This window comes from Manis pentadactyla, chromosome 12 (assembly GCF_030020395.1).
Source record: "Manis pentadactyla isolate mManPen7 chromosome 12, mManPen7.hap1, whole genome shotgun sequence".
NCBI classification, from domain to species: domain Eukaryota; kingdom Metazoa; phylum Chordata; class Mammalia; order Pholidota; family Manidae; genus Manis; species Manis pentadactyla.
In genome coordinates this window covers 72951638-72969795 of record NC_080030.1, presented here as the reverse complement: position 1 = coordinate 72969795, position 18158 = coordinate 72951638, and the positions used below count along the sequence as shown (strand labels likewise).

The window sequence follows — 18158 nt, the reverse complement described above, 5'->3', positions numbered from 1 at the left end:
TGAAATAGCAAAGAGACAAACTGCAATAATTTGAGCAATGAGAAAGCTTTATTTGAAAGTATGCACTTAAAGAAAGGAAAGTATGGGCGTCCTCAGAGAGGAGGTACACTGAAAGCTTGGGGATTCTGTCTTTTAAGACTTTCAAGAATGGGGCAAAGGGCAGGGGGTGGGTTGTTAGGTGTAAGCTTGACATGGTCTCAAGATGCTCATCTCTGGCAAGACACCATGTCTCCTCTCCTCTATTTATCAGTCCTCCAGCTGATTCTGCTAAATAAACCCAAACACAAGGGATTTATTTATACTGTTCTTCTCCAAGATAGTGGTTACCCTCAAGCAGTGGGGACACAGCAGTTAGACTGCCTACCCTGCCTTAGGATAAGCTGTTGGATTATTATCTGATTACCAGAGAATATGTTAGGAATCTTACTTCTCAACTCTATTTTTGAAATGGAATCTTAGCCTTAAGATGGGGTCCCTCCTATTCATACTGTACTGTTTATATCTCAGCATTTTTCATCATAGGCAGGAAAAGTTAATCACGATGCTTGGCCCATGTCCCTGCCCTACCTCACAATTGTTCTGAAGTAGGAAGGAACATGGAACATATGAGTAAATGAAAGAAAAATCAGGGGGACTAGATTACAGAAAGAGAGAGGAGAGGGGCTTAAGATGAAGCTGTGAAGGTAAGTAGGCTAAAAGCTTTGATAATTATTCCAAAAACAATGAGAAGCAACTTTAGGTTTAGTAGAGTCAAAGTCTAGATAGACTTTTGGGCTGAAAATGAAGAAGGAATAATAGGTATTTTCTTAAATTGCTCCTTTTAGTTAGTTGCTCTTCTCTCCTGAAGTGGAGAGATAAGCAAATGCTGAGTTTGTTCCTTCACCCTTCCCTTCTCTTGGCCCTGCTACCCTGCTCTGCCTCTATCATATCTTGCCAGCTGCAAGGGAGGAGAGAAAAGGACCATGAAGGGGGCAATTTACTAATCTCTGCAACACTTGTATCAATCACAAAAAGTCCCCATCAGTAATTCTAGTTTATCTTTCATTTTGGTTTTGAATCTATTCCAAGGTTTCCAATCTGGGAAATCTGACTTCAAGGAGTCCTTGAACCAGTAGAAATTATGTGCAACATTTTGTGTGTGCACACCCATGTATTTTGGGGAAAGGTAAAGGCCCACAGCTTTATCAAGTTACTGAAGGGTTCTCGTAATTCCAAATTGGGAATGGGGGAGAGGTATTAAGTTTTCCCATGAAGTGAGAATTTGTGACCAATGTCTTGATAATGGGAAATCTTAACAATGAAAAAGGTAAAAATCAATTATCAATTAATGCAAAAGGGAGAGACACAAGATAATTTAACATTAAAGACTTTGTTTAATACTCCATTTATAGTCAAGGCCAGATATGGTCCCATCCTCTATACCTTCTTCATGCTAGAAGATTGAATAAAATGAATAGTTATAGTCATGATCTTAAATATTGCAAAATTATTAAATTACACTTGTATTATTGCAAAAATATTATACTATGCCAGTACAGTTTTAGGTTACTTTAAATTTCAATTATTAGAAAACAGCCCATGAACTATTTAAATAGAGTAAACTTCTGGATTGCCTTTTCCCTGAAGGTAATACTTTGCCTACTCACCTGGCAGATTCCGTAAGGGGGGGCGGGTACAAAAAATCAGGAACCCCTTGTTTATTTTCCAAAAGCCCCCTGTGTCTGGCTGGTCATTTCCTTCTGAATATGAGTCATCTCTCCTGGTCTGTGCACTGGAGTCTCATTGTCATCTGCACCTCAAGATTCCCAAGGTCTCTCTCTCAATCCCTTCCGCCTTCCGTCCCTCTGCACAACCCCCTCGACACACACACACACACACGCAAGCACACATGCACGCACAACCTCTGTAAATGCATTGTGTCCCCACTAATGCAGGACGGTCAGACCCTGAAAATCCCGCGGCAGGGTAGCAGCTCCTCTTCCTTTGTGCTCTCAGCGCCCTGCACGTTCTCAGGTTTCCAAGCAAGACTGCAGGTCGGATTGGCTGCGCTACGAAGAGGAGCAGAGGCTACACCAAATCACGAATCTAGGATTTCCATCTTATTTAGTCTCCTCCCTTAGAATCCTGGCAACAGGTTTGTGTAGTTGCTCTGAGGAACCCTTGCCTGGGGTTGCCACGGAGATAGGACGCAACTAACATACAGAAACGGCTTAGCAGACCTTAACAAAGCAACTGCCCTGTGTTGCTTCCTTCTGTATCTGCATGTCCCCTTCAGCCAGAACTTTGTTTTTTCTTGACTCCTTCCATGGAAGAGTTGACCTCTTTGAATCAAGAAAAAGAAAACCAAGAACCAGGGGAAGCAGGGCAGCTACGGGAAGAAATGACAGCAGCTTCTTTCCAAGATCCTGAGCCTGGGTTATCTGAGCCCCCAGAATCCCAGACGGGTCCAGAAACTGAACCCCAGCCCAACAGCAGCCCTCCTCAGAGTCCCCAGACTAAAGCCAGCATGCCACTGGGCGACCTCACAAGACCAGGTGCATCATCTCCGGCTTACCCTCCCCAGGAGGCCTCTTCTACTCCTTCTTCCCTGGCTCTTGCCAGACAGGACCTTGCAGCATCATGGCAGTCAGACAAGACCACTAGTGTGATTTCTGAAGCTGGGACACCTTACTCTGACCACCTGGAACAATCATCTGATAAAGGAGAATCACCTCCTCATCAGACATGCCAATCAGAGGGAAATGCCTTTCAACAGTCTCAGAAAGCCAAACATCACGTGTTTGGAGCAAAGGATGTGAGCTATACCAACGCTAAACCAAAAGAGCTGGAATTTGATATTTTTCAGGAGGAAGATTCAAACAGTAACTATGATCTGGATCAGACTGGGCCTAGGGCCTCTGAAATGGCCCCTGGCATGCTTGAGATTGCCATTCAGAATGCTAAGACTTACCTACTGAAGACCAGTAGCAAGTCCGGCTTAAATCTGTAAGTCTTGGAGGGAAAGAGAGAGAGAGAAAAGTTTGACAAGGAAAAGGGGTGTGAATATCTCTGTGTGAGAGTGTGTTTCTGTGGATGAATGGAAATATATTTGAAAAGTATTAATAAGAAAGAGTTAGTGATTTAATAAATCTTCGTATCCAGGACTCAAAATAGGCCCTTTGTGGGGATTTTTCTAGCTTCTGTAAAGACTTTGGCACACAGAAATAAAACCTAGGAATTACATAATCTTGGGTTTGAAAGAGCCCATAGAGATAGTGAAATCTAAGCATCTCTCCAAGGTGTTTAGAAAAAGTAACTGTCTACCAGTGGTAGGGAACTCATGGCTCTACTCTCAGCATGCCTCTAACCTAGTGATTGTATGGTTGGTTTTGAGTTTCCCACTCAGCCCAGTACAGGGATGACCAACTATCTCAGTTATCTTGGTACTGTCCTGATTTGAGCACTGGAAGTTCTGCATTCTGAGCAACCCCAGTCATGAGCAAACCAGGAGAACTGGTCATTGTAATCTTAAGGTCTGATGAATCTTAAAAAATAGTATTTAATGTGAAAAATCCTTCACAAAAGCTGAAATTGACAATTTAAATACTAATTCTAAATTACAGCTTTAAACTACCACTTGATTAAGCTTCAAGGATGTGATTTGCTACTCAGTGGTAGACTCTACTTAAATTCTAATATGAACTTTAGCCATAACACCCTAGGTGAAATAACAAGCATGAATGTATAAACTTTGTTAAAATTCCAAAAGAACTCATTATGAATTCTTGAGAGTTCACTAACAATTTAAAACTGAATTCAAAAACATAAAAATGTGGAAATTTCCTTTAGTGAATTATTTTCCAATGGACGTTACTTAAATATCTAAATTTTATTTCCAAATGCTAAGTCTCTGAAGATAATAAATGAGTATCTTCTATAACATTCACTATCATCTTCTAAGTACTTTAGATATACTGCAGTTAAACTGCTTAACAAGGGATAACTTCAACTCCATCTCTTACATGCAGATCTTATTTGATGGCCATGAAAAGTATTTCTTTTGCTGTAATTAAAACAATTTTTGATTAAAATATAGGATCTGATATTGGTTTTTAATCGTTGAATAAAAAGCCCACAGAAAAGAATTACTTCTTTTTCTGCCATTCTATTAAGACAATTAGTCCTCCCAAATTGAAAAAGCTGTAATTATGAATTAAAATTTAATAAACATATCTCATAATTTGACACAAAGGCATTTTCAGGAGTGCACTTCTTAAAAAACATTGATAAAATATCTTGCCTGAAGAACTTTTAAAAAAGCACATGGTATTAAAACCTGAAAAATAAAATGAAAATTTGTACTTAAAGTCCTTGATTTGATGGCATACATGGCCCCTGTTGGAGCAAACCAAAAACTCCAGTTAAAACCCCCAGGGACTGCCTAGCAAGCAACAAACAATATTTTTAGTCTGGAGACTTCCCCATGACTTTCAGTACTGAGCTAATATTAAGGAAGCTTGACAAAGCTCTAACAAACTCCTAGTCATAACATTTCTGTTCATTTACAAGAACATCAGTACCTGGGGAAAGAATGATATATTCTTCATATATAATATTTTTAAATTGCCCTTCACATAAAATGTACATATTTTTCTTTGACGTTCCTAAGATCCATTAGATAAATACAGATATTAAAGAAAAAATAATAGTAGCTATGATCAATTAACAAAGGCAATTATGAGCATCTATTTGGTTTCACTATAACAAGGGAGGAGATATGTTAAAACAACAACAAACAAAAACAAAAACCTAATCTGGGCCATGTGAAAACCTAATGCAGTTGCTGAATGGGAAAGATATAATGTACATGATCACACAGCTGCCTATCAGTGATTGCAGAAAGGCCCACTCTAAACTGAAGAAGAAGAGTTAAAAAAAATGACTTGAGTGGGTAAGGAAGAGGATGAAGTAGGTTTTAAATTATTTTTGAGACAAATTACATATATAGGACACACAAGCAAAGGCTCTCAGGTAGAACTTAGCAAAGCAACCACATGAAAGTCATTTTTAGTAAGATTTACTGCACTGGGGCAGAAGTTCCTATTGAACTAATTATTATGAATGAAATTGGAGATACAGTGCTTATCTAACAGAGAACAATGTTCTACGAGCTTCCACATTGGACAGAAGTGTTTCTATTTAAGAGCACTTTGACAGGTATTTTCGGCTCTTAAAGTACCATAAATTTACATTGTAATTCTGGTATTTGAAAAAGCACACCCTAGCAGTTATGTATAAAATGTAATGAATTAATGAAAGGTTAGAGACAATTTCCTTAATTTGGTTATGAAATAAAAAGCTAGTGTAACAGAGGAAAACTGGATTAAATCCCTGGGTTTAAAATTTAACACTAACATTAACTTGAATATGAATTAGGTACCCCCAAAACCTTGTAATAATTAACAGGTAACAGTTTCTTTTTGTTCTATTTTCTGAGTCTCAGGGTCAGAAATAATGCAGAAAGCTGATTTTGTAGAACCTAAGACATCCTGTCCCAGGATACTGAGGAGGAACCAATAAGAAAAAAAAGCAATTGAATCAGCACAAAAGTGTCTGCTCAGATCCTTGCAAATTCTACTTTGTGTCTGTGGTCAGGAACACAACAGCTTCTCTCCCATAATTTCCCCTTTAAAAGCCCTGCTTGTACTTCAAGGGGATGGTGGTTCTTTAAGGCATGAGCCTGCCACTTCTTCATCTGCTAGCAGATTAATAAACCATTCCTTTCCTTATGTCAAAACTTTGTCATTAAGTTTTGTAATTTGATTTCGGTGACAAGGACGTTTTTGGTAACACTAGGGCAGTGTTTTTAATAGAATAGAACAAAAATATTAGGGGGCATCTCATTTTAATAAAGGTGAGTGATATTTGATGACACTTTTCTTTCAGTTGTGTTGGGCAGGGGCTGCTATATGAAATGGGTTTCTCATAGGTCTGAAAAAACACTGAAGTAAATCACTGGCCTAGGAAATTGAAGAGCCAAAGGTTTTAGCAATCAAGTTGGATTTGGTGAAGGTAGGGGAAAGCGGATAGAAAAGTGTTAGGGTAAAAATATGAAAAGGTTAATCACTCAAATATATAACTAAGAGATTTCAGTCTCAAATAAAATGTGAATGTGTACCTGATATAGAATATGTCTCTTAGTATAATATGTTTTTCTTAAATAAGTCAAATGTTCATATCATACTGGAAGCATTTCCTAATGAAAATTTTAGGGCAGGTGCTTCATGGTAATGGTAGTTACTCTGTTTATCACTTAAAATTTCTGAAGGCTGCAAGTTGCTGTAGTTTCATAAAAAATCAACTAAGTCTAAATGAAATGCTCCTTCAAATGTTTTTTACAATAGCATTACCTGAAATTTTCTCTTTTTGGGTAGATATGATCATCTTTCTAATATGCTGACCAAGATCTTAGATGAGCGTCCTGAAAATGCTGTGGACATCATTGAAAATATTAGCCAAGATGTGAAGATGACACATTTTAGTAAAAAATTAGATACACTTCAAAATGAGAACGAGATGCTTCCAACATATGAAATAGCAGAGAAGCAAAAGGCTCTTTTTCTCCAGGGAAACTTGGAAGGAACTGACCAAGAACTGGAAGATGAAATAGTAAGTCACTGTTGTGGCTTGAGTAACTCGATCTTAGGTTTATTTGAGATGAATAGGGTATGGTTTTAAATTCTATCAACTGTCTTTTATAGCTTCCTAAATAGTATTTGCAACCTCATTCCACTCATCTCCTTATTCAGAGTTTTGTTTTTCCACATTGTGTATTAGTAGTTCACAGTCTTGTTTGCTGTTTGTGGAGTCGAGCTCCTTGCTCAATAGTACCCCCGTTTCCTATATGCCTGCATGCTTATAATTTATACTATTGAGTAATTCATACATCTACTGAGCTTCCATGTTCTGTTACCACTAGACTATTTAAAAATCTGCCTATATATTTTCAAATCTGATGTTTGGAGTAAGATATTTTCAGAGAAGGGTAGAGAATTCAGTCAGGGAAAAGACAGGTACAGTAGGGATCTAGATAATAGGTATGGCTTGCCTCTGGGGCTTGGCAACCTTGGTGGGGATACCCACCTGACACAGTGGGAACAGTGGGACTCAGAAGGATGTGAAGGAACTGACATCAGCTGTTTTTTTTTCTGAAAATATTTTATTCCAAGCATTTGATTATATACCAACATACAATGAAGAAGGGTCTGGGGGTAATCAGCATGTGGGAATCGAGCAGATAGGCAGACATACTCATGGAAGAGTATCAAAGGTCAGAAGTCACCAAAGAAAGGTTAGACTCCAGGATAAAAATAGGACATTGAGCCATGTGTAAGCGCATCATTACAAGGTAGGCATCTGTGTCCTAAAATTAGGGTGTGGGGTAAGAACACAAATAAGGTGTTTTAATCTTGCAACCTGAGGCCCTTGACTAAATTCCATAAATTCTTCCTAAGAGTAGGATTGGTTTTAGAGCCAGGAAGAGCTGAAGCATTAGATAAAGGTTAAAAGCTCTACCTCAAAGAATAGAAAGATGGAAGAACAGGAAGACAGGTAGGTCTTGAAGCAGTGAAATATGAAGTTTGGGACACATGTTTAGAGTAGTCATGTTTCTGTTCCTGTCTTGACCACAACAGAATTCCTGTTCTTAGTTTTCTGCATTCATTTATTCATTCACTCATTAACTCATAAACATTGTGACTATCTACTCCAAACCAGATACTGAGATAGACTCATGTCAAAGACTTTTCTGACTCTAAGTTATGCACAGTGTAGTGAAAGAGGCAAAAAAGCCTATAAAGCTCTCTGATAACTACAATAATAGAGATAGTCTCATATGGTAGAAAACACAGGAACTTTGTAGTTAAATTGAAAAAAACAATCCTAGCTCAATTACTTGCTTACTCTGTGACTATGAGTGACTAAACCTTTCCCAAGCCTCAGGGATCATCACATGGCGACAACTTAGAGTAGAGGTACCGTATATAAAGGGTCTGGCACATGCTGAGAACCTAATGAATAGCAGGAATTATTATTATATTGTTTTGGCAAGTTATGAAACAGAACGGAGCAACTAGGCTATTGGGAATTGGGCAAGGCTTTGTAATGGAGATGGTATTCCGTTTGGGTCACGAAGGATAAGTAAAAATTCACCAGATGAAGACTATAAGGAATAAAATCCTCAGCAAAAAGGAACCAGAAAAAGTTGGGAGGCGTTATTTAATGTTTAGGGAAGTGAAGTACGGGCTGGAGGGAGGGAGTGATGGAAAGGAAACAAACAAGGTGCTTAGTGCCACACTGCTCTTTGCACATGGATAAGAAATTTCTTTCTTGCATACAATGGGAGGTCAACAGTAGCTTTTAATATAGAATAGCATGGTCTGGCTTTTGATTTAGAAAGATAACTCTGGTAGTAATGTGGAGGAGAAAGAAGAAAGGTTAGAATAGAGGCAAGGAGGAGACCATTAGAATCCTGTGATAGGAGGTGAAGTCATGGTAGAGAAAAGTATGGTAGGAATTAATTAAAGGGGAGGCGATAATACTAACACCTTTTCAGCTCGTGGAATCAACAGGACTCCAAGTAAGAAAGTCAAGAGAGTCAGAGCAAGCAAGGATGACTGACTTTTCTAGTTCAGGAAACTGAATGAAAGATGTCACTGAGAAAGATAGGGTATACAGAAAAAAGAGAAGACTTTGACAGAAAAATGAATTCATTAACTTGAGGTATTTTAAACTTTTCACATATGCAATTTCTGATAGCTGGTTAGAAATACAAGTGTGAACATGGGAGAAAAGTCAGAGTAAAAGGGGTGGATTTTAAACAATCACATATCACTTGATGAGTGTGACAAGTCTTCCAAAACATAAAGTCCTGAGTGATTAGGTAACTGAAATTTTGAGGACAGCAATATTTATGGATCAGTTAAGAAAAAGGAACCAATTAGAGACAAAGAAGAAATAGCTACAGAGGGCAGAGTGGAATTTCCAATAGATGCCTAGGAGTCTCACAATCTGCCATCAAAACAATGAGGACTGAAAAAACATATTATTCTTATTTTGACACAAAGATCACACTGTAAATAAGAGATTATTTGTAACAGTAGCAAAGTGCTCTCAATTCTCCAACTTAAAAGTCTAAAATTGGTCTACTGCAAGTCATCCCTACCTCAGCTAAGGTAATTTTCTACTTTCTCACAAATGTTTTTCTAGAATCTACTTGAGACTTGCTTTTTCCTTTTTCTGTATTTCTCTTATAGTATTACTTCTGATTTCCTTATTTTAAATCCAAAATGATTTATTATAAGTAGGGACAAACATCTGACTAAATTGTTTTTAAATGTACTATGTACTTATTATCCTTTCATTTATACTGTATCTTACATACATATTACTCTAAAGTCTCATATTGTTATTTACCATATATTACAATATGTAGATAATATTTAGAAAAAAATGTAATATATAGATGAACATATATACAGGTTTTTTCCCCTAAATATACATGTGTAGGTAGGCTATACTGTATTTTATTATTTCAGGATAGTAAAGGTGTCACTTAAGTATTTTTTATAAAAACAGGGTGTTGAATTTTTATTATTCATAGTGATTACTAAATTATCTTTGCCTAAGGTACACACATATAACAAGATAACTATTATTTTGATAAGTATACAACATAATACTAGAGCTACAGTTATAAGCCATGAGAGAAGAATTGAAATTCAGGAATTATCAGTTTGTCTTGAAAGAAATGTCAAAAAAGTGATAAAGTAGAATATTAAGATGTTCAAAAAGAAAAAGGGAAGCAAGCAGTTCTCTTACACAGAAAATATTAACCATATTTCTATTCCCAGGCAGAAAACTCTCTTTCAAATGTAATGGAGTCAGCTTTTTATTTTGAACAAGCTGGAGTTGGTTTGGGTACAGATGAGACTTACCGCATATTTCTTGCCCTCAAACAGCTTACTGACACCCACCCAATCCAAAGATGCCATTTCTGGGGCAAAATCTTGGGTCTGGAAATGAATTATATTGTGGCTGAAGTAGAATTTCGTGAGGGAGAAGACGAAGAGGACATGGAAGAGGAAGATATAACTGAAGAGAGGGACAATGGAGATAGTGAAGCTGATGAAGATGAAGATGAATTACCAAGGGCCTTTTATAAGGCCCCACAGGCTATACCAAAAGAAGAAAGTAGAACTGGTACCAACAAATATGTCTATTTTGTTTGCAATGAACCAGGAAGACCATGGGTGAAGTTACCATCGGTTACACCTGCACAAATTGTTACTGCAAGAAAAATCAAGAAGTTTTTCACTGGGCGATTGGATACTCCCATCATAAGCTACCCACCTTTCCCAGGAAATGAGAGCAATTACTTACGAGCACAAATTGCCAGAATTTCAGCAGGGACCCACGTCAGCCCTCTAGGATTCTATCAGTTTAATGAAGAGGAAGGAGAGGAGGAAGAAGAAGTAGAAGGCAGGCGAGATAACTTTGAAGAAAACCCGGATTTCGAAGGCATTAGAGTGATTGATCTAGTGGAATCCCTATCCAACTGGGTTCATCATGTACAATATATTCTCCCTCAGGTATGTGCTCTCCGATTCTCAATCTATCAGCCAGCTAGCAAGTATTTATTAAATTCTCTCTACAATGTAAATATATAAACAAAGGCCTTCAGATTTTAGAGAAAGAGACTGTTACAAAAACCAAGTGAAAATACAGTGTTAATATAACTGCCAAGTAGTATAGACCTGGAATCTTTATATTTTTATTTCCAAATGGACATAGAATATTTCTATTGAGTATTTGAAAAGTCATATAAGGATTTAGATTTATGCATGTAATGAAATTATTTTTTATATATTAAATACAGATGACTAGATTTTGAGAAGTTATTTTATTCTATTTCTATAATGGGGATTTTTGCCAAGAAAAAATAAAAGGTTTTAACAAAAAACAAAACAAGCAGTGCTATATAGCAGTTACAGTACACCTATTTTGCCAGGTGCTCTGAATAGCATTTTATATGTATCATCTCATTTTAATTCTCACAACTGTATGAAAGACTAGTATTATACTTGTTTTAAGATGAGGGAATTGTGGCAGAAAGTTTAGACAATGTGACAAAGGGAATATAGCTAATAAGCAACAGGGTCAGATGTGAACAAGCTGAATAGATCCAGAGTCCATCTTCTATTATGCTGCCTCATTTGCAGGTAGAAAATCTTCATTAGACTTTGATCCACATAAGAGAGTCATATACCTCTAGATAAGAGTTAATTAAATGAGAAATTACAATCCCAAACTTCCATATCTATTATCACATTAAAATTTTTGTCAATAATAGTACTCTACCACTGTCATATAAATATTTATTACAAATTAGTAAAATGCAGTATTACCTTTTTCACTAAGGTGCTGCCAATTTTAAAACATAAACTTTCTGTAACTTAAAAGAAGTTGGCAAATTTCTAAAATAAATAGTACTATCTTTTGCTTGAAATAACTTAGATCAAAATAGTACTTGGTATGGTGAACAAATATTTATTGATTAAATTCCCACACAGTAGACCTTCATGCAGCTAAATGCTTCAATCCAAAAGAATATTCTAATATTTTAAGGTCCTCACTAGACTACTAAATCTTGCAATATCCAATCCTAGGGTCGCTCTAATTGGTTCAATCCCATACAAAAAAGTGAGGAGGAGGAGGAGGAAGATGAAGAAAAAGAAGAAAAAGAAGAACCTGACTACACAGAACAGGAAGTGGGGCCTCCTCTTCTGACACCAATTTCTGAAGATTTAGGTAATTCTATATACTATATACTATGTATTTTATACATATGTACATATACTATGTATATAAATAACATATATCTAAATATACTATATACTACAGATATTTTTTATATATGCTATATGGTATATATATATGGGAGCTGGAAACCGCTAAAAAATGGATAGGAATTAAGGTTTCATCCCCTTTCCCCTTTATGTGTTTTGGGATAGCAGGAGGTAAAGAATCTAGCTGGCTACAACATCATCTTTTTTTGACAGGGGTTGGAGTGAGGCAGGGGTGCAATGTAAGTCGACTGTAGCTCTTACTGGAAATGCTGACAGTTATCTTGTGCTCATTCTTGTCTTGAGTTCTGTAGACCATAAACATGTCTCTGTTACATAAATGGATACACACACACACAAATATTAAAATTTCATTGTTCCACAATGTTCACAAAGTACCCACCTGACTTTGTTAGACTGTGTCTTTGTCAAATCTATGTTAACATTGATAAAAATAGCTTCTTTGTTACACAGTTGACTATTTGGGGTTTTTTAAATTTCTCTTTGGTTTATTACAGAGTTCCAAAATACACCACCGTGGACAACACGGCTATCCTCAAATCTCACTCCTCAATATGCTATTGCAGTCCTTAGATCCAACCTTTGGCCTGGAGCATACGCCTTTTCCAATGGCAAGTAAGTATCTGACAACTTACAAAGCCATTATTGTGATTATTTAAGTTCTGGAAATAGTAAGCTATCATTGGAATGTTAAGTTACAGTCCAGGTTTTTTTTTCTTTTTTTTCTTCTCCAAAGTGTAATACAAACCTGCATTCCTAAATCAGAGAAACCTGTAATCTGTTAGCTGTTCAAGGCAGCCAATCACAGTGATTTGGGGGGAAGAGTCCCCAGGCCAGGATGGGGTAGGGCAAAGGGTGTGGGGCACTCCACCCAAAGTGGAGGCGGGGGGTGACACCCTGGAGGTCTAGGCTATGAGCTAGATGCCAGGCTCGGCACTTCTATCTTCCCTGTGAGCTTTAACCGCAGCTCTGGGAAGGGAAATGCTCCATGTCAAAAATTAGGAAATTGGGTCTGGATGAAGTGAGAGCAGGAGACTGGCAGCAGATAATAAAGCCCTGACTCTATAGTGGGTAAGTAAAGTGCCACTTCTCAGGAGGAACTTTATCCTGTTGCCATGATACCATTTCCCAGAGAGAGTGAACCACTGCAATCTGTTGAGCTACTTTCTCACTGGCTTCTGTTTCTGGGGCTAAGCCTGGTGCTAGCAATGCTCAACAGAGGGAGTTTACCACTGTTTTAACTTACTTTGGCATGTCCAGTGTGTATACTGTTAAGACTTTTTCAAATAACATCTGTATTTCACCATAAAGCATGAAATTTAGTATAATTCAAACTCTGCCCTTTTATTAGATTATCCAATTAATAAAAGTAAAATGTGTTTTTTATGCTTGAGTATTTGATTTATTCATTTTCCAAATAGATTAATAGAGGTAATTCTAAGCCATATTTGGTTTAAACCTCACATGATTCTTATTGGACATATTGATAAAAAATGATTAAAAATATGTATTATTCAGGCTACCACTGTCAACAGAATTAGGACCAAGAAGATACTGTCCTTTTATCCCTCACCCAAAACATACACTTCAGTTTGTCTTATCCTTCCATTTCTTACCTAATAACCCAATGTCAGAAACTCAGCTGAAGTGGAGAGAGCTGAGCTGCCAAATGTCAGAGCTGCTATTAAAGAAACAAGCCAATAATGAGAGCACTAAGCCTTTGATCACTCACTGTGAGGGTATAAGGAGAAAGCTGACTCCCCTGTCCCACTTTCTCCCATGGAATGGCACACTAATGGAGGTTAGGTGGACAGTGCAGCTTTTGGGGTTTACCTCATGAGGAAGTCCCTGTGCATCGGACCCCTGTAGTTTTACGGACCTGGGGCCACAGGGAATGAGAGGAGGGCTAGAAGTGGAGAAGTACGAAGTATTGAGTCAGAGTGGGGAGAACTATCACTAAGGTTCCTCTCTCCCCCATTAATCCCAAAAGGAGGTCTCGGCAGAGGCACCTGAAGAAGATCTCTGCTGAAGGTAAGATTTAGGAATAAAGCACGTAGATTAGGAATGAAATATATGAAGAGCATAACATGCCAGAGGGGCCAGAGTCCTTGTCCTCACCTCCCCTTAGAAACTGTACTTCACTGGCTCTAGGCCTAGTCTGGCATGGACAGGGCAGTTCTCGCGTGAGGCCTTTGTAACAGCCTATGATCTGGCCTGAAATAATCCCAAGTCCGAATCCTTTCCCAACCAAACGTTTGCTGGGCTGGCAAAGTTTTAATTCTTTTAATTCTAACTCTAAAGATCAACTTTTCTTGTTGAAAAATTATGTAATAGTCATCAACATCATTTTAACTTTATAGCAAGTTTGAAAATTTCTACATAGGCTGGGGTCATAAATATAGCCCAGAGAGCTATACACCCCCAGTTCTACCACCAGTTTACCAAGAATACCCCAGTGGAGCGGATGTTACAGAAATGGATGATCCTACTGTGGAGGAAGAACAGGCTTTCAAAGCTGCACAAGCAGCAGCTCTACTTCCAGCTGAGGAAAATGAAATAATCGAGGAAGAGGAAGATGAGGATGATTATGACTGAGAATAAAATTAGGACTGATGTGAGACTAATACATAACTAATGTAGGACCAATTTTACATGTTATATGTAATTTACATAATTATATAATCATGTGCAAAATATTCCTTGAAAATATCAAATTTGGAATTTCATATGTGTAGCTAATATGTGCTTATAGAAAGATGCTTAATGGACTTTCCAGAGGCTAAATGACATGTTCTTACACCACAGTTCTGATGGCTACAATTCATGGAATATTTTGGTACTGTCAATTGATACCAAGACCAAAAATATTGCTAATCACCGAATTAAAGCATGTGTTCTTAACCAGTGTGTGATACTGTGTGCAAATACTATGCATATTTGTGTTATTTTCACTTTTTGTTCTAGTTGCTGGGGGGAGAGTTTATGACTCTACCACCTGCTCAGACTGTGGGAACACTCAAATTTTTAACCTACTACATCTTAAATAACTTCCCCAATACCTTGTCATTCATCCTATAGAAACTGGTTTGACCTGACTGGATGAAAATTTGTAGACTGCTAGCTGGGATATCCAAAGACTTCAGACTGTTATTTTCTACCACTGCTTCTCTAAAACTGGTTATTATTTTCTTTCAATAAACACCTATTTTAAGTCCTCTATGTACCAGGCACCCTGAGAGTACCATTATAAACTAGACATTGTTTCTGAAATCTTAGAATTTACATTCAAAGTGGGGAATATTAAAAGGGTAATAGAAAACTAAAATAGATTGCAACTTAGCAGGTACTATGATACAAACATTCCAGGGTACCATAGAACAGTGCTTCACACTATGGAAAAGGACCAATTAAAAACAAATTCTAGTCTACTGCTATTATTTTTATAATATAAAGTAAAAATGTCACAGCAATTATAATTTCTGTATCTCATCACAGATAGGCAGTTCGCAGATCACTAATTTACACTTCGAGAAGCACTGCTATCAAACTCTTAGAAGGTGCATTTAACCCAGACTTGAGCAGTGCCAGAAGCACTTCTAGAAGGTGGAAAACTAAGTGGAGAAGGGTGCTAAGCACCACCTTCCATTTTGGCAAAGGACTTCAGGCTCAAAGTTGTGAAACTTTTGAGTGGTGAGAAATGAACCTGGTAGGGCCCAAATTGTGTGGAATGTCTAGAATTTATCCATAAGCAATGAAGAGGGCTCAACTAGGAAATCACAACTACTTTAGAGTATTTTGGCTTCAGTGTGGAAGATGAACTGACAGAGGATCTAGGTAAGGAGACCAGTTTGTAGATTATCACATTATCTAGGTAAGAGAGAATGATGACATGAAGAGAGGAAAATTACACGGCAGATATAAGTAAAACCTGGTTATGGTATGAATTACAGAATAACAGCAAGGATGGGATTTTATAATTGGCATTATTATTCATTCTCAGAGTAGAACTTTAAGTATTTGATGGAGTAGCTAATGTTTATAAAACTTCAAATACGTTCTTTACATTTTTTCATGGACTAGATACTTGTTGCTTTTTGTTGTTGCCATTTAATATCCATTTCCTCACCTACTCTGATATCCTTTTGTGAAACTGCCTCCATCCAATGGCATACAGTCTCATGCCAATCAGATACACCCTTTATAGAATCTGAATTTTGAGCAGGGACATTCTACCTTGGCTCCTAACCTGACTGTCATGCTATAAATTAGACCATATTCCAGCCTCTTGAGTTGCCTTGGTTCCAGCATAGTTCTCTAGTTACCTGTAGATTCTGTGAATTTCTGATAATATTTCAGTGAGTTCCCTTCTGCTCAAATTGGCCAAAGAAGGATTCTTGCTTACAACCTTACATGACACATCTAACATGAATCTGACAGTTTCTTCCCTAAAGGACACATTAAAACACAAGACTCTGAATTACATAAATTATGTAAGAGAAAGTAAATGTTTAACAAAAGCAAATCCATCACTAGTTATGCCTGTTAAATATTAAGGTTAGTCTATGAAGTAAGAAAGGAATTTCATTATACAGCTGACTCATGAACAATACTAGCGTACCAACCCCCTGCACAATCAAAACTCCACATATAACTTTTGACTCCCCAAAAACATAATTACTAGTAGCCTGTTGACTGGAAGTCACACAGATAACATAAACAACACGTATTTTGTGTATTAAATACTGTAGTCATATAATAAATAAAAGCTAGAGAAAAGAAAATGTTTTTTCAAATTGTCACAAATCTCCAAAAAATTTTCCAATATTTGTTGGAAAAAAACATTTTTGTATAAATGGACTTGTGCAGTTTAAACCCATGTCATTAAAGGATCAACTCTATGTTTTACAACAGAAAAAAAACAGAATACTATAATGGTAAGAGCCTGGAAGTAAGACAGCCTAGGTTCACACACTGGATTATGATAATTTTCTTGGGCAAATTACTAATCTCCCAGAGCTTCAGCTTCCTGACAGAGCTAATAATAGTACTGTCTCATAGAACTATTTTGAAGATTAATTAATACATGAAAAATACTAATACCTAACAGAAGAACCCAGTAATACTACATGACTATAATATAAAACCATTTCTGAAACATGAGTAAGAAAGGAATTAACAAAACTCATTATGCAAATAAGGAATTTTATTGAAATAATTACTAAAAAATGAAGTACTAAACATACAATTTAGATATTTTAGGAATTAAATAATAAATTGAGTATTTAGAGAATTCACAAATTCATAAATTGTATTATGGAGTTTAATACCTGAATTTGGAAAATAAAGTAAGATTCCACAATAACTGAAATGCTTAATTCTTCAAGGAATCTTCTCGGCTGTAAAGACTTGAGATGCTTGTCTCCTGGCCTTGAAAAAGAATTTTTTTAAATTGTTAATTTTAAGCAACAAGTCAAATAATAAGAATATATATATATTATATTCTAATAAAAAAATAAAACCTGGCAATTTTTCCAAGACAATAAAAATTCCTTAAGGAAACATCAAACTTAGATAATTAGGACTAAACATTTTCAAAGCCAGGCCATAAAAAAATTAAAGTTTTCTTTATCAGATAAAGACAAAAAAGAAAGAAGTAAAAAGAAAACAGCACTTTGTTATGGAATGAGTTAAAAGTAAAAAGGCTGGCTTTAAGTCAGAGAGAACAAGGAAAAACAGAGGAGAGAGAGAGAAAGAGACAGGGCTCTGAACAGATAACCTGTAAGAAAATTATCTCTTCTATTACCACCTTAAAAATGTCACTTTAAAAAACATTTAAACATCTGTGCTATTTTCTCAATTTGAGTTACAAACCAAGGCATATTATATCAAGCTATGATAAAACAAAGTTAAATCAAGAGTACAAAAATTACACAGTGTAAAACAAAGAATGCAGTGAAGTAATTTAACCACAGCATACCAAAATGTGAAAAGGATTGAGGGGAACATGGCTATTAACTAGATATGTATTTATTATTTAACTGAATTTCATTAGGAAGTGTTTTCTAAAATAAATCATTTCACTTAAGTGCTCCTACATCTAGAATAGTTTGGAAGTAGTAGAAACTCAAAACATACTTAGAGCAGAAATGTCTTATGATAATTATAAGACAGTTGCTAGGATGAAAAAAATTTCTTTGAAAACTAGTCTCCTTTAACAACAGCTGTATGATTAAAATGCAGTTAATTTAAGTGCAA

At 36.6% G+C, this 18158-nt stretch overlaps 2 protein-coding genes across 10 annotated transcripts in view; one reads left to right on the top strand and one right to left on the bottom strand.

Annotated features, from left to right (window-relative positions):
• The first annotated feature begins 830 nt into the window (after positions 1-830).
• On the top strand, positions 831-16935 carry RSPH4A (radial spoke head component 4A). Of its 2 annotated transcripts, XM_036925020.2 has the most exons (6): positions 831-2985; positions 6414-6648; positions 9891-10628; positions 11706-11847; positions 12401-12518; positions 14264-16935. In XM_036925020.2, exons 1-6 carry the CDS (start codon positions 2306-2308, stop codon positions 14496-14498), a joined length of 2148 nt encoding a protein of 715 aa, XP_036780915.2. In that variant the 5' UTR covers positions 831-2305; the 3' UTR covers positions 14499-16935. The 2 variants fall into 2 exon arrangements, with proteins under 2 accessions (XP_036780915.2, XP_036780917.2); XM_036925022.2 differs by lacking the exons at positions 11706-11847; positions 14264-16935 and having other exon boundaries at positions 12401-13928.
• The window catches only part of ZUP1 (zinc finger containing ubiquitin peptidase 1), a 37003-nt gene continuing 30877 nt past the window's right edge, over positions 12033-18158 (bottom strand). For 6 of the 8 annotated variants that reach the window (XM_036925025.2, XM_036925023.2, XM_036925027.2 and 3 more), the window contains one exon: positions 17089-17330. In XM_036925025.2, coding sequence (XP_036780920.2) covers positions 17275-17330 — 56 coding nt within the window. In that variant the 3' untranslated portion in view covers positions 17089-17274. Of the gene's footprint in view, positions 12191-17088; positions 17331-18158 lie in introns of those variants that run through there. The other 2 variants (XM_036925024.2, XR_005032575.2) reach the window with 2 other exon arrangements.

Excerpts from the sequence above, each read along its gene's own strand:
- RSPH4A (XM_036925020.2), top strand. The coding sequence starts at position 2,306 with ATGGAAGAGTTGACCTCTTTGAATCAAGAAAAAGAAAACCAAGAACCA. Across the intron at positions 11,848-12,400 it reads ACCAATTTCTGAAGATTTAG|AGTTCCAAAATACACCACCG; the intron begins GTAATTCTATAT and ends GGTTTATTACAG. Across the intron at positions 12,519-14,263 it reads TACGCCTTTTCCAATGGCAA|CAAGTTTGAAAATTTCTACA; the intron begins GTAAGTATCTGA and ends TTAACTTTATAG.